The sequence below is a fragment of the Sinocyclocheilus rhinocerous genome, unplaced genomic scaffold (genome assembly GCF_001515625.1).
Source record: "Sinocyclocheilus rhinocerous isolate Xijiao unplaced genomic scaffold, SAMN03320098_v1.1 scaffold737, whole genome shotgun sequence".
Classification (NCBI taxonomy): domain Eukaryota; kingdom Metazoa; phylum Chordata; class Actinopteri; order Cypriniformes; family Cyprinidae; genus Sinocyclocheilus; species Sinocyclocheilus rhinocerous.
The window spans coordinates 359432-375853 of record NW_015632805.1 but is presented as its reverse complement, the minus strand read 5'-3'; the positions used below and the strand labels follow the sequence as shown (position 1 = coordinate 375853).

Sequence of the window (16422 nt, the reverse complement as noted above, 5' to 3'; positions counted from 1 at the left end):
GTGGGGGAGGAGACGGCGCTCTGGGATTAGATTCCTGTCCGTCATCACAGCTGCCTGCAGACACTGGGGGATGGGACGAGAGACACACACACACACAGAGAGAGAGAGAGAGAGAGTCGCATCTCTCTTTGTCCTCCTCTGCGTCTCCTCCACGGGGAAACACACACACACTGCTGCTGCTGCTGCTGTTATTATGGGATGTTCCTGAGCCACACAGCTGCAGGGATGCGAGTGTTTTGGTGAATCTCATGACGAAACGCCCGAGTCAAATTTCTTTTTTTATTATTCTAGGCGGCTGTAATATGACCTGTTTTATAAATATACAGCACTCAGATCTCAGGGTTGATTGATCCTCTTTTAACTTGGGACAGAAAGTGAGATCTGTTCTAAGTTAAAAGAGGATCAATCAAAGTGAGAGACTGTTATAGTTTTTTATTAATATTTAGAATTTTATTTTTACATTTTCCGTTTTATTTTAATTTGAGTTAGTTTTAGTAATTTGAGTTTTTTTTGTCATTTTTATATTATTTTATTAAATTTTTTTTAATCATATTTAATCAAGTTAAACTAAATGAAAATGTTTCCTTGGGGGGAAAAAACATTTATTTTTTGTTAATTTAGTATTTATTTAGCATTTAGTTTTTTTATATATTTAATTGTGTTTCAGTTTACATATATTTTATGTTTTCAGTATTATTTTCTTGGGACAGTATTTATTAATAATTTGAATTAGTTTTTATTTTTCTATTTTAATTTTAAAATTTGAGTATTTTTTTTAGTACAGTTGAGTAATTTGTCATTTTTTAAAGTATTTTTTATTTTATTTTTTAGTTTGGTTTTTATATTTTAGTACATTAATCTAAATGAAAATGAGAAACATTTCTTTGGCAACTCATTTTTTAAATATTAGATTTTATTTTATTTCAAGTAACAAAAATGTTATTATTTAAAATGCTATATTAACCCTTCCCAGAACACACAAATCTCCTTTTCCACAGTCTTACTGCTCGTGCAAAACTCCTTTTGCATGAAAAGTCATGTTTATTTCTTATTCCATTCCTTGCTAATTCTATTCCATTTATATACCACAACTGTACATACAAATTCCATCTATTTCCATCTATTCACAGTAATAAACAGGAAAATAAACAGTGTTAATGTTGTAAAATTCATCATTTATAAAACTAATTCGATTTCAGCTGTAAAGCAGCTCTACAGAAGACAATAGAGTCGTTATTCCAATCAATTCAGTTCAATAACAATGTCAGTATTGCATCAATTTTGAAATATTCATCAGTATTTACTGCTGAACCTTCAAGCGATCATGTTTTTTTCCATCTCTGGCCCAAAGCACATCACATTATTGACAATATTTGTTCTGCAAATACTGCATGTTCTCAGACCGAAAGATTTAAAAAATGCATCAAATTAAATCTAATTCAGGTAGAATTTATTATATTTAGCATCTTTACTGCAGTTGAATGTTTAATACAGAAATGAGCGATAGATTCACACTACAGAGCATAAAACTAAGCATTTTAAGTAATATTTAATCTTAAACTCTTTTTAATAGCTGGTACTTAAAATAAAGTAGACTAACTTATTTTAGTATCACTGATATGCTAATATAATTTGTTGAATTAGATGTTATTTACATTTTCTGTTTTCATTAAAGTTGTAGTGATTTTGTTGTTTTTGTCATTTTTATTAGTTTTTGTTTTTTCAAAGGTCTATATGGTATTTATTAATTTGTATTTAATAGGTTTAGTTATTTTAATGCTTCATCTTAAACTAAACGAAAATGAGAAATGTTGCCTTAGCAACTAGCTAAAATACAATTTAAAAAATGCATCAAATTAAACCTACTTTAAGGAGAATTTATTATATTTAGGCAATTAAAATATAATGTTGAAATGCAAACGGGCTGATATGAAATGTGTCCCTGCAGCACAAAAGCAGTGTTAAGTCGCTGGGATATATTTGTAGCAATAGCCAACAATACATTGTATGGGTCAAAATTATACATTTTTCTTTTATACCAAAAATCATTAGGATATTAAGTAAAGATCATGTTCCATGAAGATATTTAGTACATTTCCTACCGTAAATATATCAAAACTAAAAAAACATTGTATGGGTCAAAATTATCGATTTTTCTTTTATACCAAAAATCATTAAGACATTAATTAAAGATCATGTTCCATGAAGATATTTAGTACATTTCCTACCGTAAATATATCAAAACTTAATTTTTGATTAGTAATATGCATTGCTAAGAACTTCATTTGGACAACTTTAAAGATGATTTTCTCAATATTTAGATTTTTTTGCACCCTCAGATTCCAGATTTTCAAATAGTTGCATATCGGCCAAATATTGTCCTATCCTAACAAACCATACATCAACTAAACAATATTCATGTATCATCAGATTGTTTGGTGTCAGTAAGCGAGTGTTAGAATCAGATGCATGTCCTGGTTTGACCCCAGAGCGCTGCAGTGTTTGCTGTGATGCTCACTCACCTCGCTGTCCTTCTGTTGCACAGGGATTTTCTCCCGCGCGGCTCTGGCATCGTCACGCGCCGTCCGCTCGTCCTGCAGCTCATCAACTGCCCCACAGGTGAGCCGTCTGCTCAGGTGCTTCTCGCCTGCAGAAACACATCAGATGCCTGTGTAATCACACGATACACTCAGTGCTGCCAACTCATGTTTCAGGTTGATTTGTTGCTAAACGACGATGTGATGTCATTACGTAATCGCGACGCAAAATTGTCACTACATCACACATCAGCAAAAAAATATATTTTATATATGTTCATTTAGATTTGTTCGTAAAATTATAAATGCATGATATTAAAATGAGTGCATCCAAATTAAAAGTTTTTGTTTGCATAATATATGTGTGTGTACTGTGTATATTTATTATGTATATATAAATACACACATGCATTATATATTTTGAAAATATTTACATGTATATATTTATATTCATATAATGTATATTGTAAATAAATATATTTAATATATAAAAAACATTTTTCGGAAATATATACATGCATGTGTAAATATACACAGCACACACACATATATTATGTAAACATTAATCGCGATTAATCGTTTGACAGCACTAATTAAAATATAAGTAACTATTTTTAAATACATTGAATTATTGAAAACGTTTTTTTAAAAGTTTTTTTTATTACCCGGTAAACAAATAAAACTTCACATTCTGAACAATTATACTTTTAAGCGGTGTATTAGTAGTTAGTTAGTATGCTACACTCTAAGAAAAGTCTGTAAAAATTGGGCACCATCTACTATGTTAATATGTATAATAATCTATCTGTGTTAATATGGAGGAATTTTCCGTATTGATTTTTCACAGTTTTTTTTTTACCTGCATTTTTAATTTCGCATCATATTTTGTGTTTTGGGGTAACAACGGATAATAGATAACAGATAATGTCCTGGAAAATTACTAGTACCTTTAATAGCCAACAATACATTGTATGGGTCAAAATGATTGATTTTTCTTTTATGCCAAAAATCATTAGGATATTAATTAAAGATCATGTTCCATGAAGATATTTTGTAAATTTCCTACCGTAAATATATCAAAACTTAATTTTTGATTAGTAATATGCATTGCTAAGAACTTCATTTGGACAACTTTAAAGATGATTTTCTCAATATTTAGATTTTTTTGCACCCTCAGATTCCAGATTTTCAAATAGTTGCATATCGGCCAAATATTGTCCTATCCTAACAAACCATACATCAACTAAACAATATTCATGTATCATCAGATTGTTTGGTGTCAGTAAGCGAGTGTTAGAATCAGATGCATGTCCTGGTTTGACCCCAGAGCGCTGCAGTGTTTGCTGTGATGCTCACTCACCTCGCTGTCCTTCTGTTGCACAGGGATTTTCTCCCGCGCGGCTCTGGCATCGTCACGCGCCGTCCGCTCGTCCTGCAGCTCATCAACTGCCCCACAGGTGAGCCGTCTGCTCAGGTGCTTCTCGCCTGCAGAAACACATCAGATGCCTGTGTAATCACACGATACACTCAGTGCTGCCAACTCATGTTTCAGGTTGATTTGTTGCTAAACGACGATGTGATGTCATTACGTAATCGCGACGCAAAATTGTCACTACATCACACATCAGCAAAAAAATATATTTTATATATGTTCATTTAGATTTGTTCGTAAAATTATAAATGCATGATATTAAAATTAGTGCATCCAAATTAAAAGTTTTTGTTTGCATAATATATGTGTGTGTACTGTGTATATTTATTATGTATATATAAATACACACATGCATTATATATTTTGAAAATATTTACATGTATATATTTATATTCATATAATGTATATTGTAAATAAATATATTTAATATATAAAAAACATTTTTCGGAAATATATACATGCATGTGTAAATATACACAGCACACACACATATATTATGTAAACATTAATCGCGATTAATCGTTTGACAGCACTAATTAAAATATAAGTAACTATTTTTAAATACATTGAATTATTGAAAACGTTTTTTTAAAAGTTTTTTTTATTACCCGGTAAACAAATAAAACTTCACATTCTGAACAATTATACTTTTAAGCGGTGTATTAGTAGTTAGTTAGTATGCTACACTCTAAGAAAAGTCTGTAAAAATTGGGCACCATCTACTATGTTAATATGTATAATAATCTATCTGTGTTAATATGGAGGAATTTTCCGTATTGGTTTTTCACAGTTTTTTTTTTACCTGCATTTTTAATTTCGCATCATATTTTGTGTTTTGGGGTAACAACGGATAATAGATAACAGATAATGTCCTGGAAAATTACTAGTACCTTTTCCATTTTTAGATATTTTTCTTACAGTGTACTAACTGATCACTACTAACAAGGTGCATCATAAATGAACAATTATTCAATATTATTATTAATATTAAATTTAACAATTGCATGAAATGCAATATGAGCCAGAAAAGCCTGAAGGATCAAATATGATGCTTAATAAAAACACACATGCACACTTTTTTTTTTTAAATTGCAAAATATTTTGTCTAATTGTCTCATATTTCATATGTCAGGCTTTACATAGAGACAGGCAGGATTTCGAGTTCAGGTGATCAGTTTTTACTGTAACGATGTGTTTTATAACGTTTCCTCTCAGAATATGCAGAGTTCCTCCACTGTAAGGGGAAGAAGTTCACGGATTTCGATGAGGTGCGTCAGGAGATCGAGGCGGAGACGGATCGAGCCACAGGCCAGAATAAAGGCATCTCTCCCGTGCCCATCAACCTGCGCGTCTACTCGCCTAACGGTCAGATTAATATTCATTAACGAAGCTCCACAAACTTCACAGCATCAGATATTCTCAGTTTCAGTGTATTCAATAAAAACACACATGCACACTTTTTTTTTTTAAATTGCAAAATATTTTGTCTAATTGTCTCATATTTCATATGTCAGGCTTTACATAGAGACAGGCAGGATTTCGAGTTCAGGTGATCAGTTTTTACTGTAACGATGTGTTTTATAACGTTTCCTCTCAGAATATGCAGAGTTCCTCCACTGTAAGGGGAAGAAGTTCACGGATTTCGATGAGGTGCGTCAGGAGATCGAGGCGGAGACGGATCGAGCCACAGGCCAGAATAAAGGCATCTCTCCCGTGCCCATCAACCTGCGCGTCTACTCGCCTAACGGTCAGATTAATATTCATTAACGAAGCTCCACAAACTTCACAGCATCAGATATTCTCAGTTTAATTTTATTCTTGCACTGTGAAAAATAAAGAGTTCAGAAAACGTAAAAAATAAATAAATAAGGCAACTTGATGCAGTAAGACTTTAGTAAGTCTTCTCAGTAAAGATACTTTGTTTAGCCAACGTAAATTTGTTTGTTCATGCAATGCTGATCGTCTTATTTTGCTAATAGAAACATTCTTGTCACAGCAACTGAAATGACAATTACTCTCCTTGAGGTAATTTATTTATTTCTGTTTCCTGGATGAAAATAAATTTGTTAAAATTCACCACATTATTAATTTTATGTTTATTTACAAATGACCAAACAGTGAATTGTTATAGAAACCTTAATGGATAACTAACAAATATGTGACCACAAGAGCACAAAACCAGTCATAAGGGTCAATTTTTCGAAACTGAGATGTATACGTCATCTGAAAGATGAATAAATAAGCTTTCCATTGATGTATGGTTTGTTAGGATAGGACAATATTTGAAAATCTGGAATCTGAGGGTGCAAAAAAATCTAAATATTGAGAAAATCATCTTTAAAGTTGTTCAAATGAAGTTCTTAGCAATGCATATTACTAATCAAAAATTAAGTTTTGATATATTTACGGTAGGAAATTTCTTCATGGAACACGATCTTTGGCCGAGATACAATTATTTGAAAATCTGGAATCTGAGGGAGCTAAAAAATCTAAATATTGAGAAAATCGCCTTTAAAGTTGTCCAAATTAAGTTCTTAGCAATGCATATTACTAATCATAAATTAAGTTTTGATATATTTACGGTAGGACATTTACAAAATATCTTCATGGAACATGATCTTTACTTAATATCCTAATGATTTTTGGCATAAAAGAAAAATTGATAATTTTGACTCATACAATGTATTGTTGGCTATTGCTACAAATATACCCCAGCGACTTAACACTGCTTTTGTGCTCCAGGGACACATATTTACTGTAGACAACATTGTCTTTGCTTATAAAACATCTTACAAGACTAATATTATATACATTTCTGATCATACTCTAGGCCTCAGAACTAGACACACAAACCTCAAGAACAAGATGAGCTCTTTACATCACAGTACTATCACAAATAACTAACCATAATGACAAAACAACAACAAAAAGGTTTAAACGAAGGCAGCAAACAGCAAAACAATAATCGTATAACAGTAACCGCATAATTTATTCATGCTGGGAACTCACAGAGCCTTCAACAATATGAAATTCTTTGTTCAGACGACTGTGTTTGACTAGTTGGGACAACATTTGGGGTAATTTTGTTAGTCGGACAATTAGTGCTGGGCGGTATACCGGTTCATACCGAATGACAACGTTTATTTTTGTTATGATATGAATTTTTAAAATCCCGCAATACCGGTGTATGTCACTTAAACAACGTTTGGAACGTGGCACTATTTGAAAGGGGTCCCTTTTCACTGTTGCACTGTGGCGAGGGAACAGCTGTATGTGTTACTAAGCGTGAAAGTTCCGAAACTGAAGCTGTAGAACTAATAGAATGTGATGACACAGAAGAACTCATCCACAATATCCACATTGACCGCCACAAATATCCACCGCCCCCTGCCATCAGCTTCCGCGTCTCACACACACGAGCGCGACTTTAGCACTAGATTTAGCAACTTTCAGACCCTTTTAGCTGCTTTTTTCCATAGAATATTCATACTGACAAACCTAGCGACACTTTTAGATAAACCTTAGCTATGGTTCAGTTGGAGGATTTCGCCAGTGCTGTCCCGCGAACGCGAGGTCTGACTTTCCCGGTTTTGTTAGTCAAAAACTCAATCGGTGACAGAATGGAGAAAAAACCTTGGGAGAAACCAGACGAAACCAGCAGTTCAGTTCCAGGCTGCAGCAAAGTCAGATTGTGCAGAGGACTCATCTGGCTCCTGTGGTCCCGTCTAGGAGACAAGGTCTTTACTGGGGATCAGTGGGGAAAAGGTTTTGTGAACTGGAAATATGCAGTTGCTGGAATGAATGGTGATCTGGTCTGGCTGTGTGTTGTGTGCGCAGTGCTGAACCTGACTCTGGTGGATCTGCCGGGAATGACTAAAGTGCCGGTGGGAGATCAGCCTGCAGACATCGAGCAGCAGATCAGAGACATGCTGATGCAGTTTGTGACCAAAGACAACTGCCTGCTGCTGGCCGTGTCGCCCGCTAACTCCGATCTGGCCAACTCTGACGCCCTGAAGATCGCCAAAGAAGTCGACCCGCAGGGTGCGTGCGATCTGTAACACACATTAACTGCTCTGATCGTGTCCACAAATGCTGTTGTGCTCAAATGCAGATTGTTTGTGTGACAGACACTGACGTAAATGGGTAAAAAACTCAACCAAAAAATACATTATTCTGTATTAAGCCCACCCATACCACAAAAAAAAAAAAGGTCAAATAAATTTTTTAATACATTACAAAATTACTGGACCACAAAACCAGTCATAAGGGTCAATTTTTCGAAATTGAGATGCATACATCATCTGAAAGCTGAATAAATAGTCTTGGCGAGCAGAAGAGACTACCAGCCCAAACCTTTGAGCTGTAGTGTGTAATTAATTAAGTGTATTTGGTGAAGCGCAGACCTTCTTCCTGGGCTTGAGGTGCTCCCTCCACTCCTTCAGCTGCTGGTTGTGCTGCTCGTCCACAGCCTTCAGACGCTGCGTCTCGTTTTCTATCAGCAGGTGACACTTCTCATTCTGCAGGAGACCAGCACACAGTGACACACTGATACAGACACAGCTTTTCTCTACGGTTTGAGACGACGTGTTTGACAGAGGCTTCTGAATTTGAAAGGGAATTTGAAAATATTGATGCATGTTGAGTGGTGTGATGTATATTGTATTGATAGATATTTATGTTTATACTGGTATGTGCCTGTTATGTGCTGTTCACTTTCTAAAGATATACTGTATGATCATTTGTAAACATTGGAAGCAAACAGCAAACGTATTTCCCCTAGTGGAAACATTCGGTACTGCGGCCAAACAAAATTCTCATTTTTTTTGTGATATCAACCTCAAATTTGGAACACAACGTTGTTAGATTTATGGCTTTGATTTTCTAGCAGGTTTAGAGTAAAACATGTTTTAGAAAATAAGTACTTCATAAATGTGACTCTGGAGCACAAAACCAGTCATAAGGGTCAGTTTTTTGCTGAATAAATAATCTTTCCATTGATGTATGGTTTGTTAGGATAGGACAATATTTGGCTGAGATACAACTATTTGAAAATCTGGAATCTGAGGGTGCAAAAAAATCTAAATATTGAGAAAATCATCTTTAAAGTTGTCCAAATGAAGTTTTTAGCAATGCATATTACTAATCAAACATTAAGTTTTGATATATTTACGGTAGGACATTTACAAAATATCTTCATGGAACATGATCTTTACTTAATATCCTAATTATTTTTGGCATAAAAGAAAAATGTATAATTTTGACCCATACAATGTATTGTTGGCTATTGCTACAAATATACCCCAGCGACTTAACACTGCTTTTGTGCTGCAGGGTCACATATATATTTGCTAAAATATGTTTCAAAATATATTTACGTAAATATATTTTCTACTATTTTTTCTAGCCATTTCTTTGTATATTTTTGTAAATATATGTTAAATGTATAAATATATATTTTTAAAGCATTTAAAAATATAGATTTGCCCTCTACATATTTCAGTCCAAGAAAATGCATTCACATACAGTATGTCACACTTGAAGAAAAACTTGATTTGTCGTCTATAACGTGTGAGAACATATAACACATTTTATTAAGCTTCAGCAAGGAACATAATTTAAAATGCTCCAAAAATGCAATGTGTAAAAATATTAAACACTATTAAATCATTATAAATCTATTTTTGATCTCTAGTAGGCCATCCACATTTATATTTAGCCTAAATGTACTTACTGTAAGACTGGAAATGTATTTTCTTGCCCCTGAAATACATTTAGAAACATATTTTGGTATATGAAGACTAAATCTAAATGCATTTTCTATTTCAAAAATAAATTGAATTGAACTTCACTGTTTATATTTAGCATATATTTCAAATATATTGTGGCCACAATTTTTTTGAGCACCATCATATTAATTAGCAGGGTATCTGAAGGTTTTATTACAGTAAATTCAAGATGTTTTAAGACCGAATGAAGAAAATCTAAGGAAAAAATTTAATGGAAAACAATAGGTCTCTAAATGTAAAGTTTAAAAATATACAGTGGGTACGGAAAGTATTCAGCTTTCGTAATCAAGTCCAATCAGTATAATCAAACATAGCTGGACTCAAATGAAGGTGTAGATCCATCTCAAGGATGATCAGAAGAAATGGGCAGCACCTGATTTAAATATATGAGTGTCACAGCAAAGGGGGTGAATACTTAGGACCATGTGATATTTCCGTTTTTCTTTTTTAATAAATCTGCAAAGATGTCAACAATTCTGTGTTTTTCTGTCAATATGGGGTGCTGTGTGTACATTAATGAGGAAAAAAAATTAACTTAAATGATTTTAGCAAATGGCTGCAATATAACAAAGAGTGAAAAATTTAAGGGGATCTGAATACTTTCCGTACCCACTGTATATATATATATATTATATATAACTTCTACTGTACCTTCTGATGTTCTTCCTCAGTATCTTTCTCTTGTTTTCCAGTGCAAATATCTAAAGATTCTTAAATCAAGATGCTTTTACAAAATAAGAAGTCTTGTTTTCTGAGAAACTGATCAAAGTGAAGTGAGTTTATGATTAAAACAAGAACAAACATCTGACTATAAAGTCCGAAAAATCTACTTAATTCAAAGGGAAAACACATTTTAATTCCGTATTAACAGATATTTGTTCTTGTTTTAAGCATAAACTTTCATTTTGTTTAATTTCTCAAAAAACAAGACTTCATATCTTCATTTCGCATCTCCAGTAAATGTATCTTGATTTAAGGATGTTTAGATATTTGTACTGGAAAACAAGATAAAGATACTGAGGAAAACACTCTTTTTTTTTCGTTGCAGTGTATACAATATTTAATGCCATTACTTTATGAATTTAAGACTTTCAGCTCTGATTTAAGACCCTTTTGAGGCCTTAATTTGTGAAACCTTGGATCATCAGCAAAACATAAACAAAACAAACTGGACACAGCTTTAAGCTCATTTGACCCTGTGTGCTGTTTTCAGACAGGTTCAGATCAAACCGTGCTTGTGCTCTTATATGCGTTCTGTGTTTGTGTGTGCGAGCAGGTCTGCGGACCATCGGTGTGATCACTAAACTCGATCTAATGGATGAAGGGACCGACGCTCGGGACATCCTGGAGAACAAGCTGCTGCCGCTGCGGAGAGGTGAGGATCTTTATGAAAACATGCTAACAGATAATCACGCTCTCAGTTGTGTGCTGTGACAGTAATGCACTCAAAATCCCATTTCTTCAACTCACACATACTTCACAACCGTTTCTATTGCTTTGTTTTATGCAGAAAAACTGTGCCAGACACGAATTATTTTAATTATATTTAATTTATAAGAATAATTGTAAGTTATTTTAATTTAAATGTTAAAAAAAGTTCTGATTGCATTTCCCAAAAACATCTGCATTTACATTAATATTGCAATAATTTAACAACACATTTGCATGTTAATGACAATTCTCTAATGTTGGATAATAGTCACGTGACATGCACGAAAACAAATAAAATATTTAATTTTTTAGCAAGTGTTTTATTTTGATTTTCTAAAATTGCTTATTTAAAATTGTACATATTTTTTAAATTTAATTTAGATTTAATTAACAAACTTGATTGAGGGCTGTGGGCAAAAAGTAAATACTGCATTATATCCAACTATATTTGATTAAAATATATAAAATTATTATTTTTTTAATAATGAAATAAAAAAATATTTAAAAATTAAATTTACTTGTTTTTACATTTATGCAAAAATAAATACATAAATAAAAATTTATATTAATAAAAATATATAAATTTTTTTGGCTTTTTATGGAAATGTAAAAGTCTAGTTTTTGTTTAAAAAATGGAAACTACAGCTACTAGTAACTTTGTACTCATACTAGTAACTATGTTATTTTGGTTTACTTTGGTAAAGTACTGCACAGCTTTAACAGATTCACTGGAGTAGTTCCGCGATCAAACATCATCTCTGTTTCCCTCTAGTGGAGTAACGTCTGTGTTTCTCACCGCTGCAGCATGTGAGCGGAAAGAGAGAATACGAGAATAAGTCTTAATTTCATTGCCACATCTGGAAAAAACTTTGTTTTCTTTCTTTGCTGGGCAATAAAGGATATTTATGGGAAAGTCTGTGCTGCAGTGTGCTGACGCACCAGTTTTCCACTCGCAGCTCACGTCCACACTTCAGGTTTTCCCATCGAACACGCGTCTTCAGCTCGTCTTCCACTCGTGTAATACGGCCAACATGAAAACCGCAAACACACTTGAGACGGATCCTGGCTTTCAGTCGCTCGAGCCACGTCACTGGAATGAGAGATTTAAGCGTTTAACCTCTTAACCCAGACATGTTTCTTTCTTTTTCACTCTCTTTTTATATTTGTACCTCACTCACAAAACAAAAAAACATGTCATGTAACTCACAGGAACAGAGAAATCACAAATGTGACCCTGCAGCACAAAAGCAGTGTTAAGTCGCTGGGGTATATTTGTAGCAATAGCCAACAATACATTGTATGGGTCAAAATTATAGATTTTTCTTTTATGCCAAAAATCATTAGGATATTAAGTAAAGATCATGCTCCATGAAGATATTTTGTAAATTTCCAACCGTAAATATATCAAAACTGAACTTTTGATTATTAACATGCATTGCTAAGAACTTCATTTAGACAACTTTAAAGGGTTAGTTCTAGAGCCCGACCGATATGGGTTTTTTGGAACCGATACCGATATTAGGGAGTAAAAGAAAGGCCGATATCGATATATGTAATATATCGGCGACAGGCTCATATTGGCCGATAATATCGGCAAAACGATATATCGGTCGGGCTCTAGTTAGTTCACCCAAAAATGAAAACTAGGCTGCGTTTTACTCACCCATACAGTCAGTGTATATGACTTTCTTCTTTTAGACGAATCCAGTCGGAGTTATATAAAAAATTGTCTTTGATCTTTTAAGCTCTATCATTGCAGTCAGCTGGTGTTGCATGCATCAGTCCAAAAGAAGTTAAATAAAAAGCGCCCATCCATAAAAAAAAGTGTCCCACACGGCTCCGGGGGGTGAACAAAGGCCTCCTGTAGCAAATCGATGCGTTTTTGTAAGAAAAATATCTATATTCAAAACTTAATAATCACTTTAATGTAGCTTGCGCTCACTGTTGTAAATGGAAGCAGCTCCGGGCGGATGACGTATGAGGTCAGCTTTGAATCTTAATTTCAAAAAATGGACCCTTATGACTGGTTTCGTGGTCCAGGGTCACAAATGACTTTTGATTATTTACAGTGCTCATAATAAAGTCTGCAATCAGAGATCTCAGCATGAACTCGAACGTTTCTCACCCAATTAAACCGAGATCAAATGATTTGAGCTGCAGTCACTTGTACTCTTGCTTTACCCATCTAACGCTGATGTGTTTGTCTGACCGCAGGTTACATGGGTGTGGTGAACCGCAGTCAGAAAGACATCGACGGGAAGAAGGATATTAACGCTGCTATGGCGGCGGAGAGGAAGTTTTTCCTGTCTCATTCCAATTACAGACACCTGGCCGACCGCATGGGAACGCCGTTCCTGCAGAAAACCCTCAACCAGGTGAGACTTTAACAGCTGAAATGTGTAAACATCAACCTAAACTCTCTGTCTGGTTTGTTTCGGCCACATACACACAGCAGAGTTTTAAAAATAACAACTGTATTTCAGTAGATGAACTACAGCACCTGCAGGATAAAGCTGTGGGGGCGGAGTGAGGAAACGCCAAACTCATGAATATTAATTAGGCTGGATACAAATAATGATACATGATCTTTTATTGTTATGAGAAATAATGTCTTTGCACGCCACAGAGCATCTAAAGATTTGTAAATCACTGGATAAATGTATAAATCACCATAGTAAACACGATTTATTTATTGCTTGAAAATAATCAAGAAAAATATGACTTTGTAGCGTTTCACAACTCTACAGATTCGATATTAAAAAGCAACACGATTTAAAAAAGAAAGGATGTGAACAAGAAACATGGAAGCTAGTAGACAGATATTACAGACGTCGACAAACACGAAAAATGACAGGTAACTCAGTAGAACAGTAACGTTCATTAGTTCTGTTTTGTTCATATTACACGTCATTACAAAGTGTTTTTGTTCTATATTACCAGGGTTAGAAGGGTTACTTTTGAAATGTATTCCGTTACAGTTACAAATGACTTCATTAAAAAAGTATCCAGTAATGTAATCCAAGTACCACAATATAAAAGTAATGTAATCTGATTACTCTTGGATTACTTCAAGTTAAAATAAATATGATATTTCTGAAGAAAATCGCTTGAAATCTATATTTATTATCAGTGGACATGAAATGTACCCTTAATTATAGAATGACCCTCATATACTTATTATTTTGATACATTGTTTTGTATTTTGATTTGGTTGATACATAACAATAAAGTTTTGTAAACTTGTGAATGTAGTGTTGCTGTTTATCATAATACTGAATAATATTTATGCACTTAAAAGATCCTTAAAAGAATACCATGGTTTCTATTATTAAAATTATTCTATTCTATTCTATTCTTAAAAAAATATGGTATAACATTAGTACTTTTTGTTACCACTGTATACATTACATTAGTACATTAATATATGTGACCCTGGACCACAAAACCAGTCATAAGGGTCAATTTTTTAAAATTGAGACGTATACATCATGTGAAAGCTGAATAAATAATCGTTCCATTGATGTATGTAAAATGTAAGATGTAAAAAAATCTAAATATTGAGAAAATCATCTTTAAAGTTGTCCAAATGAAGTTCTTAGCAATGCATATTACTAATCAAACATTAAGTTTTGATATATTTACGGTAGGAAATTTAGAAAATATCTTCATGGAACATGATCTTTACTTAATATCCTAATGATTTTTGGCATAAAAGAAAAATCTATAATTTTGACCCATACAATGTATTGTTGGCTATTGCTACAAATATACCCCAGCGACTTAACACTGCTTTTGTGCTCCAGGGTCACATTTGATGTTTTATATTTTGCTTTTACTTTGCAAAGCACTTTGAGAAGTAACGTTTAACAGCGCTGTATAAAAGTAAAGTTTACTATCATTATTGTAGGAATGAATCTTCAACCTTCAGTCTGATTGTCTTCAACTTCATCTCTGTTTTCTCTTCTCTGTTCTGCAGCAACTGACCAATCACATCCGTGACACGCTCCCTGCGCTGCGCGCTAAACTGCAGAGCCAGCTGCTGTCCATCGAGAAGGAAGTGGAGGAATACAAGAACTTCCGTCCGGACGATCCGTCCCGGAAGACCAAAGCCCTGCTGCAGTCAGTCAATCACATTCACCGTCTCTGCATGAACAAATGAAACTCAGATCCTCAGGCTCACTGAGACAAAACTACAGATGATGAATCCTCAGTGTATATATTGTTGGTTTCAGGATGGTGCAGCAGTTCTCGGTGGATTTCGAGAAGCGCATCGAGGGTTCTGGAGATCAGATAGACACGTATGAGCTGTCTGGAGGAGCCAGAATCAATCGTATCTTCCACGAGCGCTTCCCCTTCGAGCTGGTGAAGGTTCGAGAGCACATGTGCACTTCTCATAGTGTTTTTCCACTCACCATTCGCATTAATCACATCATAGGACATGATAAATGCACATACACATTAAGAATTATGTGTCTGAGGCTTTGCATTTACACCAGCCTGCTTGAGTTCCGATGTACAGTCCTTACAGCTGCATTTATTTGCTCACAAATACAGTAAAAATTGTGAAATATTAATAGAATGTAAAACAGCTGTTTTCTGTGTGAATATCTGTTAAACTGTAATTTATTTCTGTGATGCGCAGCTGTATTTTCAGCATCATTACTCCAGTCTTCAGTGTCACATGATCTTCAGAAATCATTCTAATATGCTGATTTACTGCTCGAGAAACATTTCTGATTATTATCAATGTTGAAACTAGGGCTGCACGATTATGACAAAATTAGAATATTTCAATATTCCCTTGAAATTGTAATTGCGATTATTATTTACGATTATCACAATTATACATCGGATTGGTTTCTTCTTTAAATTATAAAAAAAGTAAAAATATGAATGGTATTATAATGTTATACTAAAACTAAAACAATGGGAAAACCCTTAAGATAACATGTAGAAAGAAAAAAACGCATCTTAAGCGCGCAGAATAACATAAGTGGACTTTGAACGATTACGGAATTGTGGCATCCATAATTGTAATTGCGATTAGAAATTCCATTAATTGTGCAGCCCTAGTTGAAACAGTTAAAAAATAATAAATTGACACTTTTATTCATCAAGGAGGCATTAAATGAAATGAATGAGATGAAAAGTGACAGTAAAGACATTTATAATGTTACAAATTATTTCTATTTTAAATAAATGCTGTTCTTTTGAACTTTCTATTCATCTGTGAATC

General features: G+C 33.9%; 1 protein-coding gene across 9 annotated transcripts in view; it reads left to right on the top strand.

The window, feature by feature from the left end:
* The window catches only part of dnm1a (dynamin 1a), a 65028-nt gene that overhangs the window by 6544 nt on the left and 42062 nt on the right, over nt 1-16422 (top strand). For 8 of the 9 annotated variants that reach the window (XM_016556173.1, XM_016556176.1, XM_016556180.1 and 5 more), the window contains exons 2-8: nt 2546-2619; nt 5185-5334; nt 7807-8010; nt 11032-11130; nt 13401-13561; nt 15163-15305; nt 15419-15554. In XM_016556173.1, coding sequence (XP_016411659.1) covers nt 2546-2619; nt 5185-5334; nt 7807-8010; nt 11032-11130; nt 13401-13561; nt 15163-15305; nt 15419-15554 — 967 coding nt within the window. Of the gene's footprint in view, nt 1-2545; nt 2620-3855; nt 3995-5184; nt 5335-7806; nt 8011-11031; nt 11131-13400; nt 13562-15162; nt 15306-15418; nt 15555-16422 lie in introns of those variants that run through there. The other variant, XM_016556181.1, reaches the window with a different exon arrangement.